The 27,066-nt window shown below is 58.1% G+C and overlaps 2 protein-coding genes across 2 annotated transcripts in view; one reads left to right on the top strand and one right to left on the bottom strand.

Annotated features, from left to right (window-relative positions):
- Nucleotides 1-27,066, bottom strand: part of LOC140681563 (uncharacterized) — a 305,451-nt gene that overhangs the window by 159,069 nt on the left and 119,316 nt on the right. The window contains 1 exon segment of the mRNA XM_072921495.1: nucleotides 15,168-15,182. Within this exon segment, the coding sequence (XP_072777596.1) occupies nucleotides 15,168-15,182 (15 nt within the window).
- The window catches only part of LOC140681562 (uncharacterized), a 422,013-nt gene that overhangs the window by 348,975 nt on the left and 45,972 nt on the right, over nucleotides 1-27,066 (top strand). The gene's annotated exons all lie outside the window — the stretch shown is intronic.

Raw genomic sequence — 27,066 nt, 5'->3', positions numbered from 1 at the left:
CGGGACAGGGTATCCAAGGGCCCTTTGTGACACGCTGCAGCATGGTCACCGTGGAATCGAATGGGACAGGGTATCCAAGGGCCCTTTGTGACACGGTGCAACATGGTCACCATGGCATGGAACGGGACAGGGTATCCAAGGGCCCTTTGTGACATGCTGTGGCATAGGTGTTGGCAGTGACAAGGCCACTCCACAGTGCTCTGTGCACGCGACAAGACAGGATGGAGAGAGCGGTGCTGTGAGGAGCCCTCGCACAGCCACTTGTTCCTTGCTGACCCAGAGCTTTCCCGAGGTATTACTCCTGCAGGTGACCTCATGGCCAGACCAGAACACTTGGTGACCTCTGGCCTTCCCGAGGCATCTCTTCTGCAGCTGCCCTCGAGGTCAGACCGTGGCATTTGCTTTCACTGTCCTTGACAGGAGTCTCCTGTCCTTGTGGCTGGAGCCCCCAAGACCAGAGTGCAGGACTTGCTGTCCTGTAGCCTTGCCCAGACTTCACTCTTGCAGGTGCCCTCAAGGCACGACTGCAGCACTTGCTGACTCGGACCTTTTCCGAGCCACCTTCTCCTGCAAGTAGCCATGAATCCAGGCAGTGACATAGAGCACAGACCTGCGAGCGTGCCCAAGCTGGCTTGGGGGAAGGAGGAGAAAGAAGGCCCTGGAGCTGCCCCAGCACAGCAGCCTGAAGAGGTGGAGCAGTTCCAGCTACCACAGAAGGGTGAGTGGCAGAGCTGGGCCACAGGGCTGGTGCCTGCAGCCAGCTTGGCCCCATCCCATCCCATCCCATCCCATCCCATCCCATCCCATCCCATCCCATCCCATCCCATCCCATCCCATCCCATCCCATCCCATCCCATCCCATCCCATCCCATCCCATCCCATCCCATCCCATCCCATCCCATCCCATCCCATCCCATCCCATCCCATCCCATCCCATCCCATCCCATCCCCTGGGGCCATGCCCATGGACAGGATGGAATAGGGGCCGGGCAGACACCCCACAGCAGTGCTCCATGCCCTGGGGCGGCGCGGGGCTGTCCCTGCCTGGGCAGCGCAGGGCTGGGCTGTGTTCTCCGGCCTCTCCCGCAGCCCCTCAGCTCGGGCTGCGCTCGCTCTTTGCCAGGTGCAGCCGTGCAGCGCACACGAGAGCAGGAACGCACCCGTGGCCGCTTCCGCAGAACAGCGCAGGTACCTGCAGCCATCCCCACCTGGGCTGGGCCTGCTGGCACTGCTCAGCCCAGCACTGTGCTCGGAGCACTCCATGCAACATCCCAGGCTTCTTGCCCTTCTGCTACAGATGGTTTGCAAATTCATGAAGAGGATTCGGGAGGAAGAGAGCAGCGTCATGGGCACTGTGGTCAGAGCGTACTCTCCCATTTTCAAAAGCAAGACCAGTGCTGCCCTGCTGGATATGCTTGTGGAGGAGGGTCCTTCCAGCCCAAAGCAAGTGAGCAGCCTGTGGCCCGGGTTTGATCCTCCCAGCAATTGCGTGGCCTCCCAAGCCACACCTGCTGTTCCCTGGAAGCCTTTGAGGCCATGGCAGTGTGGTGGCAAGGGAAGCACTTCTCTGGGGCAGCTGGGCACATTCCTTCCTCTGGCAGCTTTCCAAGTCTCCCCTGCCTTCTCCAGGTGCCCGCCATGGTGAGGTACATCCTCGTGGCCAATGAGTTTCCTGAGTACAATCTGTACAGGCCCCTTCTGGATCTGACAGAGGCACAGCCCTCTGACGTGGTGATGGCTCTCCTGCGTGTGGCCCCAGTGTGTGACAGGTACAGGGCCCACGTGTCCACAAGGCTCAGCAGCCCTTCACCCTGTACAGCCTGTCCCAGGTGTCTGACAAACAGAGAATTCCAGGGCCCTCTGGCTGCTCCCTTTGCCAGCCCTGGCCCCTGCCAGCCCCCCAGCATGCTGCCATGCTTCCCCCCTGCCCCTCAGGGGCCAATCCCCACAGGGCTGGGCTGCCTGCGTGCTGCCAGGGAGGGGCAGTGGGCAGAGGCAGGGCTGGCAGAGCAGCTCAGCTCCCCGCTGCCGCCCAGGCCACGCTGCTGTGTCCCAGACTCCTCTGAGACAGAGCTCTGACCCCACAGAGCTGCTTTGGCCATGTGGAAGAGCATCGTGCTCGCCCAGGACTGCAGAGCCGGCCATGCTCGAACTCCTTGATGTGCCGGGGAGCTGGCCAGAGCACAGCACGTGCACCTCCGATGGGGACCACACGGCTGTCCTTGCCCTGTCTGTGAGTTTCTGCCTTTGCTGGCCCCAAGGCCACCCCTCCAGCAGCTCTCCATCCTCCCTCCCCCACGGCGTCTCCCTGCCTCAGGCGCTGGGCTGAAACCTGGCCTCGGGGCAGCTTCGGGGCCACCAGGCCCGATGCTCCCCCTGCGTCTCTCCGGGCCTCTCCCTCCCGTGCTCGGGCCCTGCCAAATGGACACCTCGGCACTGAGCGCTGTCTCGGGCTGCTCTGTCCTTTGCAGGCAACTGAGGTGATGTGGAAGATCCTCCAGTTGCCCTGTGTCCCACAGATGGTGACCGTGTATTTCCCCCGCCTGTTTGTCCATCTGCTCTTCCAAGTGCTCTTCAGCACTCTGGATATGCCAGAGGAGGTCGATACCTTCTGGAAGGGATGTCAGCAGCAATACGGCCTTACCACCAGCCCCAGCAGGTGCTCCATCCCAGTCCTCCTGTCCTTGCCACATCCCTGGGCAGGAGCCAGTGCTCCCAGTGTGACCTGGGCTTTGCTCTGCGCACAGGTTTGCAGTGCGGACCCTGAAGTCCCTGCTCTGCCAAATGCAGCACGAGGATGTGGTGGTGGCAATGGAACACAAGTGTGGCTGGGACACACTGCTCTGTGCTGACACCCACCACTATGTCGTGGGTCTGCTGGGCAGGTGAGACCCCCTTCACACTGCTGCCTCTGACATTTGTGCTCTGTGCCTGGGGTGCCCCACACAGTCCCTGTGGTCATGGGCCAGAGGGCCTTGTCACCGAGGGACAGCCAAGCAGACTGAAAAAGGCTGGGAGAGGAGGGTGCCCACAAGGAGCCGCCTCCCAAATAGCCCAGGGCCCCTTGCAGGATGCTGGGGAAAGACCAGACCTCTGTGAGTCAGTCCTGGGAGAGGTTTGTCCCCCTGGCCCACAGTCTTGGTTACTTTGTCTCCTGCCAGGGAGATGTCCTGTGTGTCCATCCCCTTGTGCTCTCAGATCGCTCGCTACCTGCTCCGGCTGCTCAGCACACAGGAGCCACGCTGGGAGCTGCCCTCCCTGGCGTTCTTTGTGGAGGTGAGCCTGAAGGCCAGCGCTGCCTCGCTGAGCTGCCTCCCGGCTCTCTGCCCTCTCTTGGCCGCAGTGCCTGGGACGGTGCCCACGCCCTGTGCTGCTGCCTGGGCTCAGCCCTGTGCGGTTCTGGGCTCCCACCGGCCGGTCCCCTGTCACTGCCCTGTGCCTTTCAGGTCCTCGAGTGCCTGGAATTGAGTGAACGCGATGCTGACAGAGTCCTGCAAATCTTGTCAAGGCACCTGAGGAGCGAGTGCAAGGAGAGGCATCACCTGGCGCTCAGGGCCCTTCTCGAGCTCATCAATGATCCCTCCATGGTGAGAAGGGGGCAGGGGCAGAGGCTGCGCTCAGGAATGCAGTTGCTTGGGCTTGGCTGGTCTTTGGGCGCTGGGCCAGCTGCTCCCAGCTCTCCTGCCTCCCGCTTCAGCTGCCCAAGTGCTTTGGAACAGCCCTTTGGCCTCTAGGCCCTGCAGCAGCAGGATGGCATTTCACAAACTTGTGTTCCTCACAGAGAGAAAAAATGTGGAGCCTGACTGAAAGTTTTGTGGAGCTCCTGTGGGATGCGGATGGAGAGACAGTTAGCATGACAGCCATGCTCCTCAACTTTATCATCTTGGACAAGGACATGCTGATACCCAGCCCCATCACACTGCAGCTGGTTGAGGTGCTTCTGCCACTCCTTGACCACATAAGGCTCACTGCCCCCAGCCACGGCCACTGGCTGCTGCCCAGACACTTTGTGCCCTGTGGATTTGCAGCCCTGCACAAAGCTGAGCCCCATGCAGCCAATGCTGAGGTCTCTTTTTCTTCCCTTCATACAGGACAATAGCCAAGTGCAGCTGCTCTCCATACTGCTCTTCTGAAGAGTGGTGACACTTCCACAGGAAAAGGAAAATGAATCCCTGAAGACAAACGTGCACCAGAGCCTGCTGCCACTCTCCTTCCACTGCCATGATGAGAACCAGTGAGTGGCAGAGGTGAGGACTTGGCAGCTGCTGCTGTTCCCCTGGCAGGGGCTGGGCTGCCTCCTGCCCTGGCACCTCGCAGGCTGCAGCCTCCTCCAGGCCCTGGCACAGGGACGGGTCCTGCGCCCTGGGCTGTGGGGCCATCTCCGCGTCTCTGCTGCTCTCCAGGCTTCTCAGGAAACGCTGCTTTGTGCGGCCGAGTTCCTGAAGAGGACGGAAAAGCTGCTGAAGAACCAGAAGCTGTGGAAGTTCACCGAGTGCCTGGTAAGGAGGGCCGGGAAGCCGCAGCCCCAGCCTGGAGAAGCCCCCTGAGCGTGGTGCTCGGTGTGCGGGCTGGCAGCTGTGCCCCTGCCCGCTGCTGCAGCCCGAGGCCGCGCGGGCTCTGCTCCAGGCTCCTGCGGCCCGAGCCGGGTGCCCATGGAGCCCCGGCCCGGCGGGGCTGCGGGGCCAACCCTTCCCTCCTGCCGCTCTCTGCAGCTGGCAGAGGACAGCAGCAGCGTGGCCGAGCACCTGCGCCGGGCCCTGCCCTACCTGCAGAGCCCACAGGAGCCCCTGCGAGAGGCGCCGTCAGGTTCATGGGTGAGCCACGAGCCGGGCCAGGAGGGCGTGTGGGCACAGGGCTGGCAGCGCCGCTGGCAGGGAGCTGTGCCGCTGGGCCTGACAGGCTCTGTGTTCCCAGGGATGGCCAGGCAGAACTTGAGGGGACAGCAGGAAAAGCTCCAGCTGATCCTCAATGGTGAGACAGGGGAGCGGGCTGACAGCGGGGGCTGGCGGGGCGAGCTGCAAGCCCTGCCCCGGCTGTGGAGAGCTCTGCTCTCCTAGGTAGAGCACACAGAGATTTCAGGGACACGTGGGGCATGCGTGGCCAGCAGCTTCGGGCTGATCCCCTTGGTCCCTGATCCCTCCCGGCCATGGCAAGAGCCGGCTGGGATGGCCCTGGCAGGGCGGGCTCCCCTCGGCTCCCCGCAGAGTCAGGATCTGACCATGGCTCTGCTCCTCTCTCTTGCAGCCCTTCAATGCCTGACAGAGGATGTCAGTAGTGCCATGTCAGAGCTGGCACTTCAAACATTGCATGTGCTCCGGGCAATACAGAGTGGGTGATACTCCATCTTCCAGAAGTTGCAAGATCATACAGCCCTCTGCGATGTCACACGGACATCTCTGTGATGTCACACAGCTCTCTGTGATGTCACACGGACATCTCTGTGATGTCACACAGGATCTGTGAAGTCACATAGCCCCTGTGACATCACACAGCACTCTGTGATGTCGCATGGATGTCTCTGTGATGTCACACAGGATCTGTGATGTCGCTCATGACCTGTTATGCCACACAGCCCCTGTGATGTTACACAGATCTCTGTGATGTCACACAGCCCCTGGTCTCTGACTGTGGTAATTTATCTGTCTTCCAGCCCTTGAAGCCATGAGCGAAGATGACAGCCCATCCTCCACTAACCTGGAAATTCAGACAATTTTTGGACAAAGATGTGCAGAACTAAGGTCATCTGCTGGATTCAGAGAACCAGGGTCCCAAGCAGAGTACCAGGAGACAGTGAAGAGAGCAGCAGGACTCAATGTCACTGGAGCTCCAGGCACACCTGATGCTGGCCACAGCTGTGCCTGCTGCAAGCTCCCATAGCTGCTGCCTTCCCCCTCCCTGTTGACAGCTCCTCCCTCCAGCCCTCAAACGCTGCCCATTCCCTTTTTTTGGCCCCCATCTCATCCCTTCCATTAATAAACAGTTTGGTTTCTCCCCCTTACCTGCATCTCTGTGGAGCTGAAGCGGCGCAAATCCCGGGCCCTGGGACACACAGGCCCCTGCTGCTGTTCTCTTCCACGCCGTGTTCTGTGCACACACACACAGAGGAACAAGGGCAGATCAGGCTGGAAAGGTGCCTGTGCTGAAGGTGCAGTTCCACAACCCTGTGGAGTTGCAGATCTTGCTGAGCAGCCTGGAGCCCCTGGAATTTGGAAGAGCCGAGCTGAGTATGCTCTGAAGGCAGCTGTGAGGGATTCCATGGCAAGCTTCCACGGAGGGCAAAGGAGCTTGGAATGCTGGAAGTTTTCAGGAATAGCTTCCTGAAGGCTCAGCAGTGCTCCATCCCCGCACAGGATCAGGGAGAGGGCAGAACCAGTGACCATCCGGGCTTATCAGGGAGCTTTGGGTGTGCCTGAGAGCAAAGGAAGCAGCAGCGCGGTGCCCAAGACTGGGACGCGCGACCTTGCCAGTGCCCGGAGCGCTGTCAGGCAGTGCCGGAATCCCGGCTGTGGTTCTGGTGCCCACAAGTGAGGAATGGCAGCCCCAGGCTCAGAGCCAGTCAGAAAGCCAAGCAAGTGAGAGCAGAGGGAGGGCACCCTTCCAGTCTCTCTTGGGCATGGCCACAAAACAGCCCCTGCTGCTTCTTCCTCCGCCTGTGTTTGGGCTGTGCTGGCGGCAGAGGCAGCCAGGCTGTGCTCTGCCTTCCAGAGCCTGTTGGGAACGGGCATGAAAAGCGCTGTGTGCACAGCGGAGAGGCCTGGAAGGTGCTGGCAAGAGCGTCCTGCGGGAGCAGGGCTCTGGGCTCTGGCTGGGAACAGCCTGGTCTTGGTGCCGTGGGCGCAGGCAGGAGCTGAGGCAGGTGAAGAGGCACTGAGCAGCTTGTGTTTGTTAGCCTACCAATTAGAGTGTCTTTGTTTTTGTAAACTATGTGGAAGCTTATATAAACTACCACCTTATCTTGAATAAACGGAGAACGCTTGATGAACCATATTGGTTTGAACCTGCGTTTGTCTTATCCAGCTTTCCGTGTTTCTGAGATTCCCTGGCTTTAGACGGGGCTTTCTGGTTTCTCTCCTTGCAGCCGGGCTCTGCGGGTGCTGAGGCTGCTCTGGGCTCTGCCAGGGCTCTGCTGGAGCTCAGCACCGTGCCACAATCAGCCAAAGGAGAAATGGGGTGACCTGCAGCACAGACTTGCTTGAGCATTTCAGCAGCACAGCTCAAGTTTGCAGAGTGTACACCTCCAAGGGAAAACATGGCACCACTCAAAGCATATACTTGTTCAATAACTTCTGAAATGAAATCAATCTGGGATGACCCCAAATGACGTTTTGCAGCTTGCTCAAGCTGTAGCTCAGCCCTTCTCTGAACTGTTCTCTCCCCCACCTGCCTTTTACTTCCCAACTGCTCCCTATTTTCCCCCAGTGAGCTCCCAGCCCATTCCAGTCTCCATCACACTGTTGCCTTCCTTGGTGCCCTTCACCATGAGGAAGGCCGAGCCCCAGGCTTAGGGACTCATCCTGTCACTGGCTGAGGAGCAGCAATGTCTCAGAGGTCCGGTGGGATTTTAGTGTCATTCAGAGCTGCTCTTCAGCCCCCAGCTCTCCTCACTGCTGAGTTCCCACTCCCTTTTCCTCGTCCTTGCAGCAGGATGAGCTCTGTGAATCCCCTTGAGCCTCCCCACTCTTCCCAGCCCACACACCCACCTCAGTTAGGCTGAAGCTGCAGCTTCTCTGTCTCCTCTGGCACACCAATGCAGTCCCCTGTGCGGGGAGCCCCAGCCCCAGAGCACAGCACTCAGCAGTGCAGTCGGGGCTGGAGCAGCTGCCCTGCAGCCCTGGCTTGGGTCTTTGTGGCAGGGAATGCTCCCTGTGTGCAGCTGTCCCTGCAGGATGGCCCCAGGGCAGAGCCCAGCTGGGCTCCCCCTGCAGCCCCTGAAGCTTGGGGCAGACAGTGGTCCCAGAGCTGAGGTTCAGGGGGAGCACCCGCAGCTGTGCCTCGCACTCTGTTGCTGTGTCACAGTCTCGTGTGCAGGGGCAGCTCCAGGGCCTTCTTCCTCTTCCTCCACCCAGGCCAGCTTGGGCACTCTCGGGGGTCTCTGCTCCATGTCAGTGACTGGATTTGTGGCTACTTGCAGGAGAGATGCCTCAGAAAGCTCCGAGTCAGCAAGTCCTGCTTTCGTGCCTGGAAGGCACCTTCAAGAGAGAAGCCTCAGGAGGGCTCAGGACAGCAAGTCCTGCGCTCTGGTCTCGAGGGCTCCTGCCACAAGGACAGGAGAATCCTGTCAAGGATGGTGCTCTGGCCTCGAGGGCACCGGCAGAAGAGAAGCCTCGGGAAGGCCACAGGTCAGCAAGTCCTGTGGTCTGGCTTCGAGGTCAGCTGCAGGAATAACACCTCGGAAAAGCTCCGGGTCAGACACGAATGAGCACTGTGCAGGGGCTCCTCACAGCACTGCTCTGTCCAGTCCTGTCCTTGTCGCGTGCACCGAGCACTGTGGTATGCTCTTGTCACCACCAGCTCCTGTGTCACCATGTGTCACAAAGGGCCCTTGGACACTCGGCTGCGTTCCATGCTGCACCGTGTCACAAAGGGCCCTTGGATACCCTGTCCCGTTCCATTCCACGGTGACCATGCTGCACCATGTCACAAAGGGCCCTTGCACGCACTGCCACCTGCCCTGGGGCCACCGCCAGCCCCCCAAAGTGGCCCAGGTTGGAAGGAATGCCTTGTCCCAAGTGTCTGAGAGAGCCCAACAGGATCTTTAGGAACGGCTCAGACCATCAGCAAATGCTGCCCTGCTCTGCGGGCTCAGAGCAGCAGGAGCCCCCAGGGCTGCCGACGCAGCCGCGCTGGGAAGGGAATGGGACCTTCCATGGAAGCTGCCACGGCCTCCTCGGGACACATCCCAGCCCATTGCCATCCTAAACCCGCGGGTGTGGCACACACAAGGAACTGTGGGCCAGGGCAGGAATGCTGCTCTGAGCCCTGGGGCCCGGGGAGCGCTGACATCAGCAGGTGAGGGCAGAGTCCCTGCCCAAGCAGAGCTGTCACCCCCAAGCCCTGGCAGCGCTGGTGCCCGTCTCCTGCCCCAGAGACCTGTGCCCCTGGGGGGCTTCTGTGCCAGAGGGAGCCAAACCCACCTGCACTGGGGGCTGTGCTCCTGCCTGCAGGGGCTGTTGGCAGGAGCACCTGGAGCAACTGCTGGCAACACTTGGTCTCTGTCAGAAGCTCTTACCGCATGCTGAAATTATTTTCTCGTTGAAGTTATTGCCTTCAGCACAAAAACACCTTAACAGCAAAGGAACAGAAGAATCTGGCAAGTAAGAATCCTCAGTTCAGGAAAGTTTTACTCCCGTTGCACAACTCAAGTAGTTCCAAAATGGTGCAAACTTCCCAAATTAATTGGGATGGTGTGAGGAGATGAAGATTTGGAATTTTGCTTCCCATCTCAAAGCAGCAACTCATTTGCCTTAACCTCATCCACTGAGGGTCACTTTACAGAACAGAACACTACACAAAAAAAAGGAAAAACTAAGGGCCATTCTTTGCTTTGCAAATGGTTTTCTATGAAGGGATGATAATATCCTAACTTTCTCAAGGAATATAAAAGCTCTGAGTAGAAGGAAAAGGGGCTAATTCTTCCCCTGGTAGAGATATCTAAGTGGCCAATAAAGTACAGCTCTCCCCCCTTGTTCCCTGCAGGAGAGTCAGGACCATGAAGAGGAAAAGTCACAGATATTCACAGATATACAGAGCTGAGCCCTCTTTAACCAAAGCTGTGCAAATCACAGATGCTGCTTTCAAACTGACTCAAATTCCAGCCTAGACCTCTCACCTTCCAGACAACTCCTTCCCCAACACCCCACCAACACCACCCCCCTAAACTCCCACACAAGCCCCCCACACCCCACCAGAACCTCCAGCTGTCCCTGTCCCTCTGCAGAGCTTTCCCACCCTCCAGCAGACCCCCTGGTTCCCTGCACGTGCCGTGGGATGGCACTCAGGAGGATCTGCCCCAAGGCCTTCCCCTGGAGCAAGCTCAGGCTGCCAGGCCTATGGATCCTGGATCATCCTTCCCTCTGAGCCTTCCCGTGCACGGCTGTTCCATTGGCACATCTGCGCTCAGCTGGGACTACTCTGCTCACCCAGGGCTGCTGGTAAAGGATGGAGAGCAGCCTGGCAAGCTCTTTCTCCAGCTCCCTCTGTGCTCTTGGGGAAGGCAGAACCTTCCACAGGAAAGCAACTGGTGCCACAAGGAGTGGGTGGCACCAGGCAGCTCTGGGGAAGCCCCTCAGGAATGCTGTATCCTGAGGGAACACTGTTGGCCTTGACCTGTTGGCACCTGCAGAAGCTTCAAATCAGCTGCCTCAGCTTCCAGGGCCTCTCTTGGCCAGCATCCTGACGTGGATGCAGGACAGCTGCCAGGCCCTGCTGGGACCCAGCGGGACAGGAGCGGCTGTCTCGTGCCCACGCAGCACCCGTGACACAGCCAGGGCCATCCCGAGAGCAGACAGACGCTCACGGGCCAGCAGAGAGGAGCAAGGAGCCCTGGGCTCCTCTCAGGGTATCTCAGCTGGGCTCGCTCCACAACACGCCCCCATTGGAAGGCCTGCTGATGCCCAGCTGCCAGAAATGCCTCCCTTGTGCTCTCCAAGATGCACAGGGAGACCAGTGAGCAGGACATTTGAGAGGCAAACCTTCCAAGCCTTTTCTGAGGCCAGGCACACACCAAGATCAGCCAAGACTCTCCACCACGCTGCCTGGCCCACCCAGCCCAGCTCTGTGCTGGCCCTGGGCCACAGCAGCTCCCAGCAAGCAGGAGGCAAATGCATCTTGCCAAGAGCTGAAACACAGCAGACAGGGAAGATGTGAAACGTGAGTGTGTAAAGGCCTTTTAATTCACAGCGCCCACAGAGAGCTCAGGGGCTCACAGATGGACAGAGATGGTTCTGCTCACCCCTCTGTCCAAAGGGGGGGTAACACACGCTGCTGCAGGTGCTTGGGTTGGTCCCTGCAGGTCCAGGTGGATGCCAAACCTGCTCTTCACAGCCTTCTCCCTTGCCCTGCCCCTCTGCCAAGTGCAGCGGGCCTCAAGGACTGAAAGGAGCACAGAGAGCCAAAGGGGGACACTTGCACCTGCCTCACTGGGAGCTCCCTGGGAAGCACTTTCCTTGAGAAGCAAGCCCCTGTCCTCCAAATGCATTTCCCCAAATGTGCAGCTTTTCTGCTCAACACCAACACACCCTTAAGAAACGCTGGCAAGGCTGAAGGACTTCATGTCCTTTCAGGACAGGCACTCCAGCTCTAGCTCCTATTCCCCCAAGTGCCTTTCCAGGTGGAGGCTCAGACATGCAGCCCCAGGCCCTCTACAAACACAAGCTGCTCAGTGCCTCTTCACCTGCCTCAACTCCTGCCTGCGCCCACGGCACCAAGACCAGGCTGTTCCCAGCCAGAGCCCAGAGCCCTGCTCCCGCAGGACGCTCTTGCCAGCACCTTCCAGGCCTCTCCGCTGTGCACACAGCGCTTTTCATGCCCGCTCCTAACAGGCTCTGGAAGGCAGAGCACAGCCTGGCTGCCTCTGCCACCAGCACAGCCCAAACACAGGCGGAGGAAGAAGCAGCAGGGGCTGTTTTGTGGCCATGCCCAAGAGAGACTGGAAGGGTGCCCTCCCTCTGCTCTCACTTGCTTGGCTTTCTGACTGGCTCTGAGCCTGGGGCTGCCATTCCTCACTTGTGGGCACCAGAACCACAGCCGGGATCCCGGCACTGCCTGACAGCGCTCCGGGCACTGGCAGGGTCGCGCGTCCCAGTCTGGGGCACCGCGCTGCTGCTTCCTTTGCTCTCAGGCACACCCAAAGCTCCCTGCTAAGCCCGGATGGTCACTGGTTCTGCCCTCTCCCTGATCCTGTGCGGGGATGGAGCACTGCTGAGCCTTCAGGAAGCTATTCCGGAAAACTTCCAGCATTCCAAGCTCCTTTGCCCTCTGTGGAAGCTTGCCATGGAATCCCTCACAGCTGCCTTCAGAGCATACTCAGCTCGGCTCTTCCAAATTCCAGGGGCTCCAGGCTGCTCAGCAAGATCTGCAACTCCACAGGGTTGTGGAACTGCACCTTCAGCACAGGCACCTTTCCAGCCTGATCTGCCCTTGTTCCTCTGTGTGTGTGTGCACAGAACACGGCGTGGAAGAGAACAGCAGCAGGGGCCTGTGTGTCCCAGGGCCCGGGATTTGCGCCGCTTCAGCTCCACAGAGATGCAGGTAAGGGGGAGAAACCAAATTGTTTATTAATGGAAGGGAAAGGGAAGGGATGAGATGGGGGCCAAAAAAAGGGAATGGGCAGCGTTTGAGGGCTGGAGGGAGGAGCTGTCAACAGGGAGGGGGAAGGCAGCAGCTATGGGAGCTTGCAGCAGGCACAGCTGTGGCCAGCATCAGGTGTGCCTGGAGCTCCAGTGACATTGAGTCCTGCTGCTCTCTTCACTGTCTCCTGGTACTCTGCTTGGGACCCTGGTTCTCTGAATCCAGCAGATGACCTTAGTTCTGCACATCTTTGTCCAAAAATTGTCTGAATTTCCAGGTTAGTGGAGGATGGGCTGTCATCTTCGCTCATGGCTTCAAGGGCTGGAAGACAGATAAATTACCACAGTCAGAGACCAGGGGCTGTGTGACATCACAGAGATCTGTGTAACATCACAGGGGCTGTGTGGCATAACAGGTCATGAGCGACATCACAGATCCTGTGTGACATCACAGAGACATCCATGCGACATCACAGAGTGCTGTGTGATGTCACAGGGGATATGTGACTTCACAGATCCTGTGTGACATCACAGAGATGTCCGTGTGACATCACAGAGAGCTGTGTGACATCACAGAGATGTCCGTGTGACATCACAGAGGGCTGTGTTACATCACAGAGATGTCCGTGTGACATCGCAGAGGGCTGTGTTACATCACAGAGATGTCCGTGTGACATCGCAGAGGGCTGTATGATCTTGCAACTTCTGGAAGATGGAGTATCGCCCACTCTGTATTGCCCGGAGCACATGCAATGTTTGAAGTGCCAGCTCTGACATGGCACTACTGACATCCTCTGTCAGGCATTGAAGGGCTGCAAGAGAGAGGAGCAGAGCCATGGTCAGATCCTGACTCTGCGGGGAGCCGAGGGGAGCCCGCCCTGCCAGGGCCATCCCAGCCGGCTCTTGCCATGGCCGGGAGGGATCAGGGACCAAGGGGATCAGCCCGAAGCTGCTGGCCACGCATGCCCCACGTGTCCCTGAAATCTCTGTGTACTCTACCTAGGAGAGCAGAGCTCTCCACAGCCGGGGCAGGGCTTGCAGCTCGCCCCGCCAGCCCCCGCTGTCGGCCCGCTGCCCTATCTCACCATTGAGGATCAGCTGGAGCTTTTCCTGCTGTCCCCTCAAGTTCTGCCTGGCCATCCCTGGGAACACAGAGCCTGTCAGGCCCAGCGGCACAGCTCCCTGCCAGCGGCGCTGCCAGCCCTGTGCCCACACGGCCTCCTGGCCCGGCTCGTGGCTCACCCATGAACCTGACGGCCGCCTCTCGCAGGGGCTCCTGTGGGCTCTGCAGGTAGGGCAGGGCCCGGCGCAGGTGCTCGGCCACGCTGCTGCTGTCCTCTGCCAGCTGCAGAGAGCGGCAGGAGGGAAGGGTTGGCCCCGCAGCCCCGCCGGGCCGGGGCTCCATGGGCACCCGGCTCGGGACGCAGGAGCCTGGAGCAGAGCCCGCGCGGCCTCGGGCTGCAGCAGCAGGCAGGGGCACAGCTGCCAGCCCGCACACCGAGCACCGCGCTCAGGGGGCTTCTCCAGGCTGGGGCTGCGGCTTCCCGGCCCTCCTTACCAGGCACTCGGTGAACTTCCACAGCTTCTGGTTCTTCAGCAGCTTTTCCGTCCTCTTCAGGAACTTGGCCGCACAAAGCAGTGTTTCCTGAGAAGCCTGGAGAGCAGCAGAGACGCGGAGATGGCCCCACAGCCCAGGGCGCAGGACCCGTCCCTGTGCCAGGGCCTGGAGGAGGCTGCAGCCTGCGAGGTGCCAGGGCAGGAGGCAGCCCAGCCCCTGCCAGGGGAACAGCAGCAGCTGCCGAGTCCTCACCTCTGCCACTCGCTGGTTCTCATCATGGCAGTGGAAGGAGAGTGGCAGCAGGCTCTGGTGCACGTGTGTCTTCAGGGATTCATTTTCCTTTTCCTGTGGAAGTGTCACCACTCTTCAGAAGAGCAGTATGGAGAGCAGCTGCACTTAGCTATTGTCCTGTATGAAGGGAAGAAAAAGAGACCTCAGCATTGGCTGCATGGGGCTCAGCTTTGTGCAGGGCTGCAAATCCACAGGGCACAAAGTGTCTGGGCAGCAGCCAGTGGCTGTGGCTGGGGGCAGTGAGCCTTATGTGGTCAAGGAGTGGCAGAAGCACCTCAACCAGCTGCAGTGTGATGGGGCTGGGTATCAGCATGTCCTTGTCCAAGATGATAAAGTTGAGGAGCATGGCTGTCATGCTAACTGTCTCTCCATCCACATCCCACAGGAGCTCCACAAAACTTTCAGTCAGGCTCCACATTTTTTCTCTCTGTGAGGAACACAAGTTTGTGAAATGCCATCCTGCTGCTGCAGGGCCTAGAGGCCAAAGGGCTGTGCCAAAGCACTTGGGCAGCTGAAGCGGGAGGCAGGAGAGCTGGGAGCAGCTGGCCCAGCACCCAAAGCCCAGCCAAGCCCAAGTGACTGCATTCCTGAGTGCAGCCTCTGCCCTGCCCCCTTCTCACCATGGAGGGATCATTGATGAGCTCCAGAAGGGCCCTGAGCGCCAGGTGATGCCTCTCCTTGCACTCGCTCCTCAGGTGCCTTGACAAGATTTGCAGGACTCTGTCAGCATCGCGTTCACTCAATTCCAGGCACTCGAGGACCTGAAAGGCACAGGGCAGTGACAGGGGACCGGCCGGCGGGAGCCCAGAACCGCACAGGGCTGAGCCCAGGCAGCAGCACAGGGCGCGGGCTCCGTCCCAGGCACTGCGGCCAAGAGAGGGCAGAGAGCCGGGAGGCAGCTGAGCGAGGCAGCGCTGGCCTTCAGGCTCACCTCCACAAAGAACGCCAGGGAGGGCAGCTCCCAGCGTGGCTCCTGTGTGCTGAGCAGCCGGAGCAGGTAGCGAGCGATCCGAGAGCACAAGGGGATGGACACACAGGACATCTCCCTGGCAGGAGACAAAGTAACCAAGACTGTGGGCCAGGGGGACAAACCTCTCCCAGGACTGACTCACAGAGGTCTGGTCTTTCCCCAGCATCCTGCAAGGGGCCCTGGGCTATTTGGGAGGCGGCTCCTTGTGGGCACCCTCCTCTCCCAGCCTTTTTCAGTCTGCTTGGCTGTCCCTCGGTGACAAGGCCCTCTGGCCCATGACCACAGGGACTGTGTGGGGCACCCCAGGCACAGAGCACAAATGTCAGAGGCAGCAGTGTGAAGGGGGTCTCACCTGCCCAGCAGACCCACAGCACAGTGGTGGGTGTCAGCACAGAGCAGTGTGTCCCAGCCACACTTGTGTTCCATTGCCACCACCACATCCTCGTGCTGCATTTGACAGAGCAGGGACTTCAGGGTCCGCACTGCAAACCTGTGTGCAGAGCAAAGCCCAGGTCACACTGGGAGCACTGGCTCCTGCCCAGGGATGTGGCAAGGACAGGAGGACTGGGATGGAGCACCTGCTGGGGCTGGTGGTAAGGCCGTATTGCTGCTGACATCCCTTCCAGAAGGTATCGACCTCCTCTGGCATATCCAGAGTGCTGAAGAGCACTTGGAAGAGCAGATGGACAAACAGGTGGGGGAAATACACGGTCATCATCTGTGGGACACAGGGCAACTGGAGGATCTTCCACATCACCTCAGTTGCCTGCAAAGGACAGAGCAGCCCGAGACAGCGCTCAGTGCCGAGGTGTCCATTTGGCAGGGCCCGAGCACGGGAGGGAGAGGCCCGGAGAGACGCAGGGGGAGCACCGGGCCTGGTGGCCCCGAAGCTGCCCCGAGGCCAGGTTTCAGCCCAGCGCCTGAGGCAGGGAGACGCCGTGGGGGAGGGAGGATGGAGAGCTGCTGGAGGGGTGGCCTTGGGGCCAGCAAAGGCAGAAACTCACAGCCAGGGCAAGGACAGCCGTGTGGTCCCCATCGGAGGTGCACGTGCTGTGCTCTGGCCAGCTCCCCGGCACATCAAGGAGTTCGAGCATGGCCGGCTCTGCAGTCCTGGGCGAGCACATGATGCTCTTCCACATGGCCAAAGCAGCTCTGTGGGGTCAGAGCTCTGTCTCAGAGGAGTCTGGGACACAGCAGCATGGCCTGGGTGGCAGCGGGGAGCTGAGCTGCTCTGCCAGCCCTGCCTCTGCCCACTGCCCCTCACTGGGAGCACGCAAGCAGCCCAGCCCTGTGGGGACTGGCCCCTGAGGGGCAGGGGGGAAGCATGGCAGCACGCGGGGGGGCTGGCAGGGGCCAGGGCTGGCAAAGGGAGTAGCCAGAGGGCCCTGGAATTCTCTGTTTGTCAGACACCTGGGACAGGCTGTACAGGGTGAAGGGCTGCTGAGCCTTGTGGACACGTGGGCCCCGTACCTGTCACACACTGGGGCCACATGCAGGAGAGCCATCACCACGTCAGAGGGCTGTGCCTCTGTCAGATCCAGAAGGAGCCTGTACAGATTGTACTCAGGAAACTCATTGGCCACGAGGATGTACCTCACCATGGCAGGCAGCTGGAGAAGGCAGGGGAGACTTGGAAAGCTGCCAGAGGAGGGAATGTGCCCAGCTGCCCCAGAGAAGTGCTTCCCTTGCCACCACACTGCCATGGCCTCAAAGGCTTCCAGGGAGCAGCAGGCGTGGCTTGGGAGACCAAGCAATTGCTGGGAGGAGAAAAGGCAGGCCACAGGCTGCTTACTTGCTTTGGGCTGGAAGGACCCTCCTCCACAAGCATAACCACAAGCATATCCAGCAGGGCAGCACTGGTCTTGCTTTTGAAGATGGGAGAGTACGCTCTGACCACAGTGCCCATGATGCTGCTCTCTTCCTCCCAAATCCTCTTCATGAATTTGCAAACCATCTGTAGCAGAAGGGCAAGAAGCCCGGGATGTTGCATGGAGTGCTCCGAGCACAGTGCTGGGCTGAGCAGTGCCAGCAGGCCCAGCCCAGGTGGGGATGGCTGCAGGTACCTGCGCTGTTCTGCGGAAGCGGCCACGGGTGCGTTCCTGCTCTCGTGTGCGCTGCACGGCTGCACCTGGCAAAGAGCGAGCGCAGCCCGAGCTGAGGGGCTGCGGGAGAGGCCGGAGAACACAGCCCAGCCCTGCGCTGCCCAGGCAGGGACAGCCCCGCGACGCCCCAGGGCATGGAGCACGGCTGTGGGGTGTCTGCCCGGCCCCTATTCCATCCTGTCCATGGGCATGGCCCCAGGGGATGGGATGGGATGGGATGGGATGGGATGGGATGGGATGGGATGGGATGGGATGGGATGGGATGGGATGGGATGGGATGGGGCCAAGCTGGCTGCAGGCACCAGCCCTGTGACCCAGCTCTGCCACTCACCCCTCTGCAGTGGCTGGAACTGCTCCACCTCTTCAGGCTGCTGTGCTGGGGCAGCTCCAGGGCCTTCTTTCTCCTCCTTCCCCCAGGCCAGCTTGGCCACGCTCGCAGGTCTGTGCTCTACGTCACTGCCTGGATTCATGGCTACTTGCAGAAGGTGAAAAGGAAAAGGTCCCAGTCAGCAAGTGCTGCAGTTGTGCCTTGAGGGTACCTGCAAGAGTGAAGTCTGGGCAAGGCTACAGGACAGCAAGTCCTGCACTCTGGTCTTGGGGGCTCCAGCCACAAGGACAGGAGACTCCTGTCAAGGACTGTGCAAAGCAAATGCCACAATCTGCACTCAAGGGCAGCTGCAGAAGAGATGCCTCGGGAAGGCCAGGGGTCACCAAGTGTTCTGGTCTGGCCACGAGGTCACCTGCAGGAGTAATATCTTGGGAAAGCTCCCGGTCAGCAAGGAACGAGTGGCTGTGCGAGGGCTCCTCACAGCACCGCTCTCTCCATCCTGTCTCGTCGCGTGCACCGAGCACTGTGGAGTGGCCTTGTCACTGCCAACACCTTTGCCACAGCATGTCAAAAAGGGCCCTTGGATACCCTGTCCCGTTCCATGCCACAATGACCATGCTGCACTGTGTCACAAAGGGCCCTTGGATACCCTGTCCCGTTCCATTCCACGGTGACCATGCTGCAGCGTGTCACAAAGGGCCCTTGGATACCCTGTCCCGTTCCATTCCACGGTGACCATGCTGCACCGTGTCACAAAGGGCCCTTGGATACCCTGTCCCGTTCCATTCCATGGTGACCATGCTGTACCGTGTCACAAAGGGCCCTTGGATACCCTGTCCCGTTCCATTCCACGGTGACCATGCTGCACCGTGTCACAAAGGGCCCTTGCACGCACTGCCACCTGCCCTGGGGCCACCCCCAGCCCCCCCAGAGTGGCCCAGGTTGGAAGGAATGCCTTGCCCCAGGTGTGTCAGACAGCCCAACAGGATCTTTAGGAACGGCTCAGACCATCAGCAAACGCTGCCCTGCTCTGCGGGCTCAGAGCAGCAGGAGCCCCCGCAGCTGCCGACGCAGCCGCGGCGGGAAGGGCACGGGGCCCTGTACAGAAGCTGGCACGGCCTCCTCGGGACACGTCCCACGTGGTGGCCATCCTAAGCACGGCCGTGTGACACAGACCAGGAACGTGTGGGCCAGGGCAGGAATGCTGCTCTGACCCTGGGGCCTGGGGAGCGCTGACATCAGCCGCTGAGGCACAGTCCCCGCCAAAGCAGAGTTCCCCCGAGCCCTGGCAGCACCGGTGCCCGTCTGCTGCCCCAGAAACCTGTGCCCCAAAAGGGCTTCTCTGCCAGAGGGCAGCCAAAGCTGGTGTGTGTTGCAGCATTTTTCAGAGAAAGAGGACATGAGTTATGAGATTTGAGCTACTCCAGTCTAGGCCTCAGATTTGGGCCTTGTGAGGCCTTCAAGCCTCTGACGCAGTTAGAAATTCAGAGCTTGTGGCACAGATAGAAATAGTATTAAGGTGTGACGGGGACCACTGGGCTGTCTGGGTGTGAATTAGTATACGTTTATAGTGTAAGGCTCAAGCCACTTCAAGGAAAAGGTGAACAATGTTAGCCTACCAATCAGAGTGCCTTTGTTTCTGTAAACGATGTAGAAGCTTATATAAACTACCATCTTATCTCGAATAAACGGAGAACATTTGATTAACCACATTGGTTCAGATCTGCGTTTGTCTTGTCCAGTTTCCCGTTTTCCTGAGATTCCCTGGCTTTTGGTGTGCACTGGGGGCTGTGCTCCGTCCTACAGGGGCTGTTGGTAGCAGCACCTGGAGCAACTGGTGGCAACACTTGGTGCGTGTCAGATGTTGTTGCTCCTTCCCAGAATGATTCTTTCATGGAAGGGATTAGCAGCAGCACAGAAACACCAACAGCTACTCCACTTCACAGGACAAAGAGAATCCACCGAAACACTGTCATGTTTCCTTGTGCTTTTGTGTCTTTCTTGCACTCTGAAAGAAAAAGAATTGGCCCAAGCCCTGCTATTCAAATCTCCAGCTGCTGTGTGTCTCCCTGTGGCAGCTCACGTGCAAACACAACTGGCTGCCTGCTCAGCTCGGCACTGGACGGCCACAAACAGGGAGGGCCCTGGTGAACATCTCTTTGGTCTGGTGGTGCAGCGAGGGCACAGGAGACAAAGACTGCTCCTCCCGAGTTCATGGGGCAACAGAGAGATTTTATTTCCCAAGCCCCACCTCACACAGGGCTGCCGTAGTGCTCTCTTTTCCCCCCCTTTGTCCCAGCTAGCTCCGTGGGGGAAGGCGAGCGCGGGCAATTTCTGTCTTTTCCGGCGAGCCCTCGTGGGCGTCGGCTGGTCTGGGAACAAAAGGCGAGTCCTGCAGCGAATAAAAGGAGAGAGACTTTTCTCCCGGTGGTAGAATCCGGGTTTATTGCGGCTTGGTTGGGAAAGCAAAAACCGAAAAGACTGCGGTGTGCCGTGCTGGAGTTTGTTCGTGCCGCCTTGCCGATCAGGGGCGGGGCGGCGTGCTCCGGAGCTGGCCGCGAGCCAGGGGAGGCGGCGCGCGGGGCCGCGGCGCCGTGGCAGACACACGCGAGTGCCGCGGCGGCAGCGGCCGCAGCGGCGGAGCGGAGCGGAGCGGAGTGGCCGCGGCGGGTTCGTCCGGAGCGGCGGTGGCGGTGGTGGCAGCAGCAGCACGCGGGGGCCGGCAGAGAGAAAAGCCGCGGCGGGGGAGCGGGGCGGCAGCAGCACGCAGGTTAAGTACTGAACAGGGGAAACCTGGGGCAGCCAATGGGGTAACGCCACGGGGGGTCTGAGGGCAGTGGGGTGCAGGGGTACATCCAATGGGGGATGGACAGGTGGAGGGTCCCAGGGCGTCTGCCGACCCCACCGCGTGACTGACAGATGGCCTGAGATGTAAACACAATGACTCTGCACTTTCCCGGGAAGGCAAACCGCGGGGACAGATGGGAAAACCCGGGGGGGTCGCTACGGAGCGTGGGGGGGGTACATGGAACGAAATTATACATATTAAAACATGTAATAACACAATTCCACATCTCCCTCTTCTGTTTTTCAAAAGAAAAGAACGGAAAATAACTTAAATGGGAGATTTTACAGTCCTGTTCCCCATTGTTGAACCCGATGTCCTCTGGGTGTTCTGCTTGGTGCTTTTCTGGCTGTTTACGTCGAGCGGCGTCAGCTCTGATGGGGCGGCGAAGACGGCGTGGCTGATGTGCACGGTGGAATTGATGGCCTTAACATTACTAAAACTTATAATAAGAACAATGAGTGTTCTGAAATGGATTGGATTTGACCTGTGAGGCTTCATCCTTCAAAGCGACCTTAGCCAGTCACTTGCGAGAGGGATGAAGCTTGCATCTGGAAAACAACTGGAACATTAATTAGCATTCCAGGGAGGGGAGGTTAAAATCAAAAGGGAAGAGTGAGTCCAGGGAACTGGATGGTGAAAGGGAAGGCTCTGAAAGAGAAGGTGTTAAGTCAAAAAGGAAGGGAGGAGACTTTCTCCGTCTGCGGAGGGCTGCATGCTTCACCTGAGGATCTTTTTTCTTATTAGTCTGGTGTTTGGGGACATATGGCCGGACAAATTTGGAGGGGACCCATCTCAGGCCTGAGGGCGTGGACACGCAAGCGTATCCCCGTCCCCAGGTGACTAACTCGTGGGGCCCTTCCAGCTGCCAAGTCTCCGGATTTTTGATGAGCACTGGCGGTTTTTCCCTAACCTTGCTCTGCCCGTGGTTGCCAAAGTGCCTAGTGATTGATGGGTTGAGGTTTTCAAAAGAACAATTTAGGAAATTCAGTGTAAAGAGGGCACGCGCGAGTCGAACTTGGGGGGACTCAACTTTCATAGTTGGTGTTTGTTGTTTCAGCATACGTTTGAGACTCTGATGAGTCCGCTCCACCATGGCTTGACCTGTCGGGGAATATGCGATGCCAGTTTTGTGCTCTATTCCCCATTGCTGCAGGAAGCTGGCAAATCCCTTGGATGTGTACCCGGGGGCATTATCTGGTTTTATCAATTTAGGGATGCCCAGCATAGCGAAGGCCTGTATCAAATGCTTTTCAATGTCTTTGGCTTTCTCCCCTGCGTGGGCAGAAGCAAAGACTGCCCCAGAGAAAGTGTCCACGGAGACATGGACGTACTTCATCCTCCCAAAGGAATGGATGTGAGTAACATCCATCTGCTATACCTCGCAGGACCTCAGACCCCTAGGGTTTGCCCCTGAGCTCACCGATGGTAGGGGGAGCGACTTACAGGACGGGCAGGTGGCCACAATGGCTCTGGCCTGGTCACAGGTGAGGTGGAATTGCCGGACCAGCCCGGGCGCATTCTGGTGGTAAAGCTGGTGGCTGATCTTAGCCTGCTGGAACTTATCTGGGAGCGGTGCTACCTGAGCTGGGGCGGCAGCAAGAGAATCGGCACGCCGATTGCCCTCTGCCAAAAACCCTGGCAAGTTGGTATGTGACCTGATATGCATCACGTAAAAGGGTTGCTCTCGGTGGGAGACTAGCTGAATCAGTTTCGAGAGCAATTTGTGCAGGGCTTCGTTGGACACACCCTGCAGGACAGCATCCTGCGCTCTAGACACTACGCCAGCTACATATGCCGAATCGGTTACCAAATTAAAAGGTTCAGAAAATCGCTCAAAGGCTCTGACGACAGCAGCCAACTCAGCTATTTGAGGGGAGCCTTCCACCTCCACAATATCTGCCTCCCACTGCTGCATCTGGGGGTCTTTCTGAGTTATCACAGACTTGTGAGAACTCCCGGACGCGTCTGTAAACACTCAAGGCTTTGAGTGGCTTTTTGCTCTGAATTCGTTTGATGGACAATGCGAATTCAATTTCTGATTCGAAAATTTTGTGGGCTGGTCTCAAAACTGAAATTTTGCCTGTGTAGCTGTCTAGAGAGAACTGCAGGGATTCATTTTCCTGTAACAGGTGTTCTAGCATGGCCTTGGTGAATTGGCCTGATTCCAATTTGATGGGAATGTGAATGCATTCCAAGTCACATCCAGCTAGCTCTCGGATCCGTGCTCTTGCTTTGCGGATCAGTTCCGCTACTAACTCCTGTGGCCTTGTCATTCTCTTGGACCGATGGTGACTTAGGAAGACCCATTCTATGATGGAGAGTGGGTCCCTTCGGTCTTGGCCCTTGCCCTTCCCTGGGGTGTCTGTCCATTGAAATATCACACCATGGAGGTGCGGCAGCCTGCCCAATATGATGAATTTAAAGGGCAGGTCCGGATCGTACCGGTGGGCCTGTCTGGCAGACATTGTCTCCTGGACCCTAATCAAAGCTGCCTGGGCCTCTGGGGTGAGTTCCCTGGGAGAACTCGGCCCCCCTCCCCCTTTCAATAAATCGAAAAGAGGGGCTAGGTCTCTGTTTGTAATGCCTAACCATGGCCTCACCCAGTTCAAAGAACCGCACAGCTGCTGGACGTCTGCTAGGGTCCGAATTTTGTTTTTGATGGCCAATTTTTGCGGGGTGATAGACCGCTTGGTAATTTCCAAACCTAGGTACTTCCAGGGTGGCATCTTTTGAATTTTGTCCTCTCGCAGCTCGAACCTTGCAGCAACCAACGCATCGGTTGTCAGGTTAAGCGCATGTGTAAGGAGATCGTCATTGGGAGCACAAATCAAGATATCATCCATATAATGTTGGATGATCACGCCCTCTGTGACTGGGGTCAGCAATGAAGCTACGTACCGCTGGCAGATGGTGGGCGAGCATTTGAGGCCCTGTGGCAACACTCGCCAATGGTACCGCTCCATTGGGGCTTCTCGGTTGACGGACGGAACCGAGAAGGCAAAACGTGGTGTGTCTTCAGGGTGGAGTGGGATATGAAAGAAGCAATTTTTGATGTCAATTACGGCCAATTCCCAATCTTTGGGTAACATTGTGGGGGACGGCATCCCTGGTTGGAGGGGACCCATATTTTCAATCACATTGTTGATGGCACGGAGGTCGTGGAGCAGCCGCCATTCGTCTTTGCCTGGTTTTTTCAGGACAAAGACGGGGGAATTCCAAGGAGATGTTGTTTCTTGGATATGTCCCTTGGTAAGTTGCTCTGCCACGAGCTTTTGGAGCGCTTTTAATTTTTGTTTATTGAGCGGCCACTGCTCTACCCAGATCGGAACATCAGAAAGCCAATTCAACTTTTGGGTAGGACGCTCCTCAGTGACCGCTACCCGAAAAACCTGGGGGGTAGGAATGGTCAATGTGACCCCCCACTGGGCCATCAGGTCCCTTCCCCACAGGGGCTCTGTGTAATCTAGAACAAACGGACACAGGTAAGCTGTTTGTCTGTTTGGCCCCTCAAATTTGATGATGTTTTTAGATTGTTTTGCCAATTGTGCCCCTCCAACACCTTGAATGTGTCCAGCCACGTCCTGTAACTCCCAACGCAACGGCCAATCCCGTGAGGGAATGACTGTGACATCTGCCCCTGCGTCCAAGAGGCCGTTAAGCCACTTGTGCTCACCGCCATTCCACATCTAACACGCAATTTTGGGTCTATTCTTCCCAATTACCTGGGCCTGACACACCTCGTAGATCTTCTCTGCGGTTTTCATCCATAGGTCTCCTGGGTAGATGGGGGTCCCAGATACAGGTATGGCTTGGGTGATGATTTGCCCTTTGGGAAGGTAGACTGGTGGGTGAGCACAGTGCAGCCACAGCACCAGATGTTTAGGGTTTGCAGGTGTCAAATTGGGTGCGATAGTGATGTCGAGTGGCGTGTATTTTGTGTCCCCAAGGACAATGTACTTACTGTGGAGTTTTCTCCAGGTCCCTGGGTCCTGTGTGTCCACTGTGACAAAGTGCCAATTGCTGTCCCTGAGCAGTAGGGGTTCGGTTAGGGCCAACCTGTATGGAGAGAAGTTGGACTGGGTGTTAAGGATGGGCCTGGGATGGTCGGGGTCCCGACCAAGCCATGCCTGTGAGATGAAATTCCCGACTCCTCCCACGCAGGCTGGTTCACCAGCTGTTGTTCCCCTATTGTGCACTCCAGAAATGTCATGTTTGGTGTTAGAGTTATTGTCCTCAGGTGGGTATGCTAATGTGTTGTCCCTCCTGCCCCCTGATGTTATGTTTCCCACCAAATTTGTGTCCTCATGCAGGGAGGGACTGCGCTGGGAAATCAGTTTTTTGAATGTCCCCCTGAGTTGGAGGCACCTTGCCCTTCCTGCTGGTTTTTAAAACGCAAGAAGTCCTCTTTGAGGGGGCAGTGAGATGCCCGGTGTCCTTTCTTATTGCAGAGGTTGCAGGGCCGTCCTGGATGGTAACCTTTGGGTGGTGGCCCAGTGAAGCGGCATGCAGGAGCTGGAGCCACAGGTGGTGTGTGGGCTTCGGCGAAGGAGACTCTCCGTGATGGTGTTTGGGGTGTCCCCTGAGGGTCTTTTGAAGGCAGGGTGACCCTTCGAGCGCACACGTCCAGCATGTCTTGGAGTGTTGGCTCTGGGTCGAGGGGCAGGCTCAGCATTGCCTGTCTGCAGGCCTCGTTGGTGTTCTGCAGGGCGATTTGCTTCACCATGCCGTGCCTCAATCCCTCCTCTGGAACCTGTGCTTCAGCTGCCCTGTACAACCTGTCTATGAAACTAACGAAAGATTCCTGTGTTTCCTGCTTGAGAGAAAAACAGTTAACAACAGGACCACTGGGTCTTAACTTAAAAAATGCTTTTTCTGCTGCCTTGGCAGTTGCTGCCAATGCCCTCCTTGGAATCTTTTCAGCCTGTGTTGTTGCCACGTCCCACTCCCCCATCCCGCACAGATGATCAATGGTTAACATGCCTCCATCGGTGTCAGAGGAGGTCTCAGCTTTTGCCCAAAGCTGGGGTAATGCATCTCGTACCTCCCGCCTCCATGCAGATTCCCATACCAAAAACTCAGCTTGAGTAAGCAAGCACAAAAACAGAGCACGCATGTCAGTAGGGACGTATTCGTTGGAGGAAAGTGTGACTTTTAAAAGTCCCCGAAAGTATTCACTTTCCCGACCAAACTCCTTTTGGGCTTTGCAAACATCCCTAATCACAGCCTGTGGGATAGGGGCCCACTGTGCCAGGGGTCTGCCCCTCTGCCGCGGCGTGTAGGTGACCGGTGCAGCAGAAAAGGCAAGCGGGGGTTGCGGCAGGTCGCGGCTTCCCCCCTCCCCCCCCTTCCTCCCGCTCCCCCCCCCCCTCGGGAATCGAGGCATGGGAACCAGAGGGCGGTCGTGGGAACGGAGGGCGGAGGCAGGACCAGGGCTAGGGGGTGTGACTGGTGTTACCTCACCCCTAGGGGCGAGGTCAGAGGGAGGACTGCTGAATGATTCATTAGGGGAGGTACCAGAAGGGGGTGGAGGGGAGGGGGGGTGGAGAAGTCTTGGGAGTGGGAGGGGTTGGCTGTAGGGCGAAGGGGGTTGTTGGGAGACAAAGCACGGAGGGAGAGGGATGGGCATGCCATGCAGTCCCCTCCATCTTGTGTCCTGGGACAGGGAAGGGGATTATTTTGGGAAAGGTCCAAGGAAGGTTGTGGAGAGGGATCTGGGGTTTTAAAACTTACAACTTTACTACTATGGGGCAGGGCTGTACAAAGAGAGGGATTTTGGGGGGCGGAAGGGTGCAGGGCGATGCCAGCATTGTCCTGTGATGGAACCTGGGGGTTGACAGAGAGGCCAGAATCTGCCTGCGGCTGGTTTTGCCGGGATGCCTGTCTGAGAATCCCCGGGCTAAGGAGAGAGGGATAGGAGAGGGAGTTTGGGGGGCTTGGGGGGCAGCATTCGCCCTGGGGTGGCTCTGGCTTCCCTTCGCAGTTATTTTTGACAATATTTCTCAATTGGATTGCCAGATGGATGAAAATCGAGAGGGACTGGTCATCCTTTTGAGCAATTTCTTTTTCAACTCGGTCCCAGAATTGAATTTGGTACAAATTTGCCTGCGAGATGTCCTGGAAGGACTGCAGAAGCCACTGGGCAAAACGCTTAACGTCTGACTTTTTACATCTCTTTCCTCCCCCAACAAAAATTCCTAGGATTTGAACGTAAATTCTCTCGTGCGACACAGACAATTTTGCACCCATTATGTCGATGTTAAAGTGTGTCGCGAACCTCGCGGCTGGTAAAATAACAAAAGAAAAAAAAATACCTCTATCGGAAAGCTAGGTAGCATGTCCTTACACACTCCCTGCAGCGGGAGACAAAATGTGGGATCTTATCGCCCCCTTGTGGGAGAAAGAGAAACCCACCCCAAAAGGAGAAGGGCGTACCCAGCCCAGGGGACCCCAGTAACTCACCACGGGTCCAGCGACGTCCAAAGGGGAAACGAAAAGTCCAGCTGCGAAGTTTTCGTCGTGGGGGGACCGAACTTCAGCGGTGCAAGCCAAAGCTGCCGGTCCAAGCCCTCTGGAAGCCCTGGCTCCTTAAAACGGAACCGCAGCTTGTGAGGGTGTTGTAATGCCCACGAGGTAAATCCACCAGCCTCTTGGGGCTCAGCGGTCCTCAGTCCGTGGCCTAAAG

The sequence above is a fragment of the Taeniopygia guttata genome, chromosome 37, assembly GCF_048771995.1.
Source record: "Taeniopygia guttata chromosome 37, bTaeGut7.mat, whole genome shotgun sequence".
Taxonomy (NCBI): domain Eukaryota; kingdom Metazoa; phylum Chordata; class Aves; order Passeriformes; family Estrildidae; genus Taeniopygia; species Taeniopygia guttata.
Note: the sequence above shows the minus strand (reverse complement) of the source record. Positions and strands in the feature narration are given on the sequence as shown.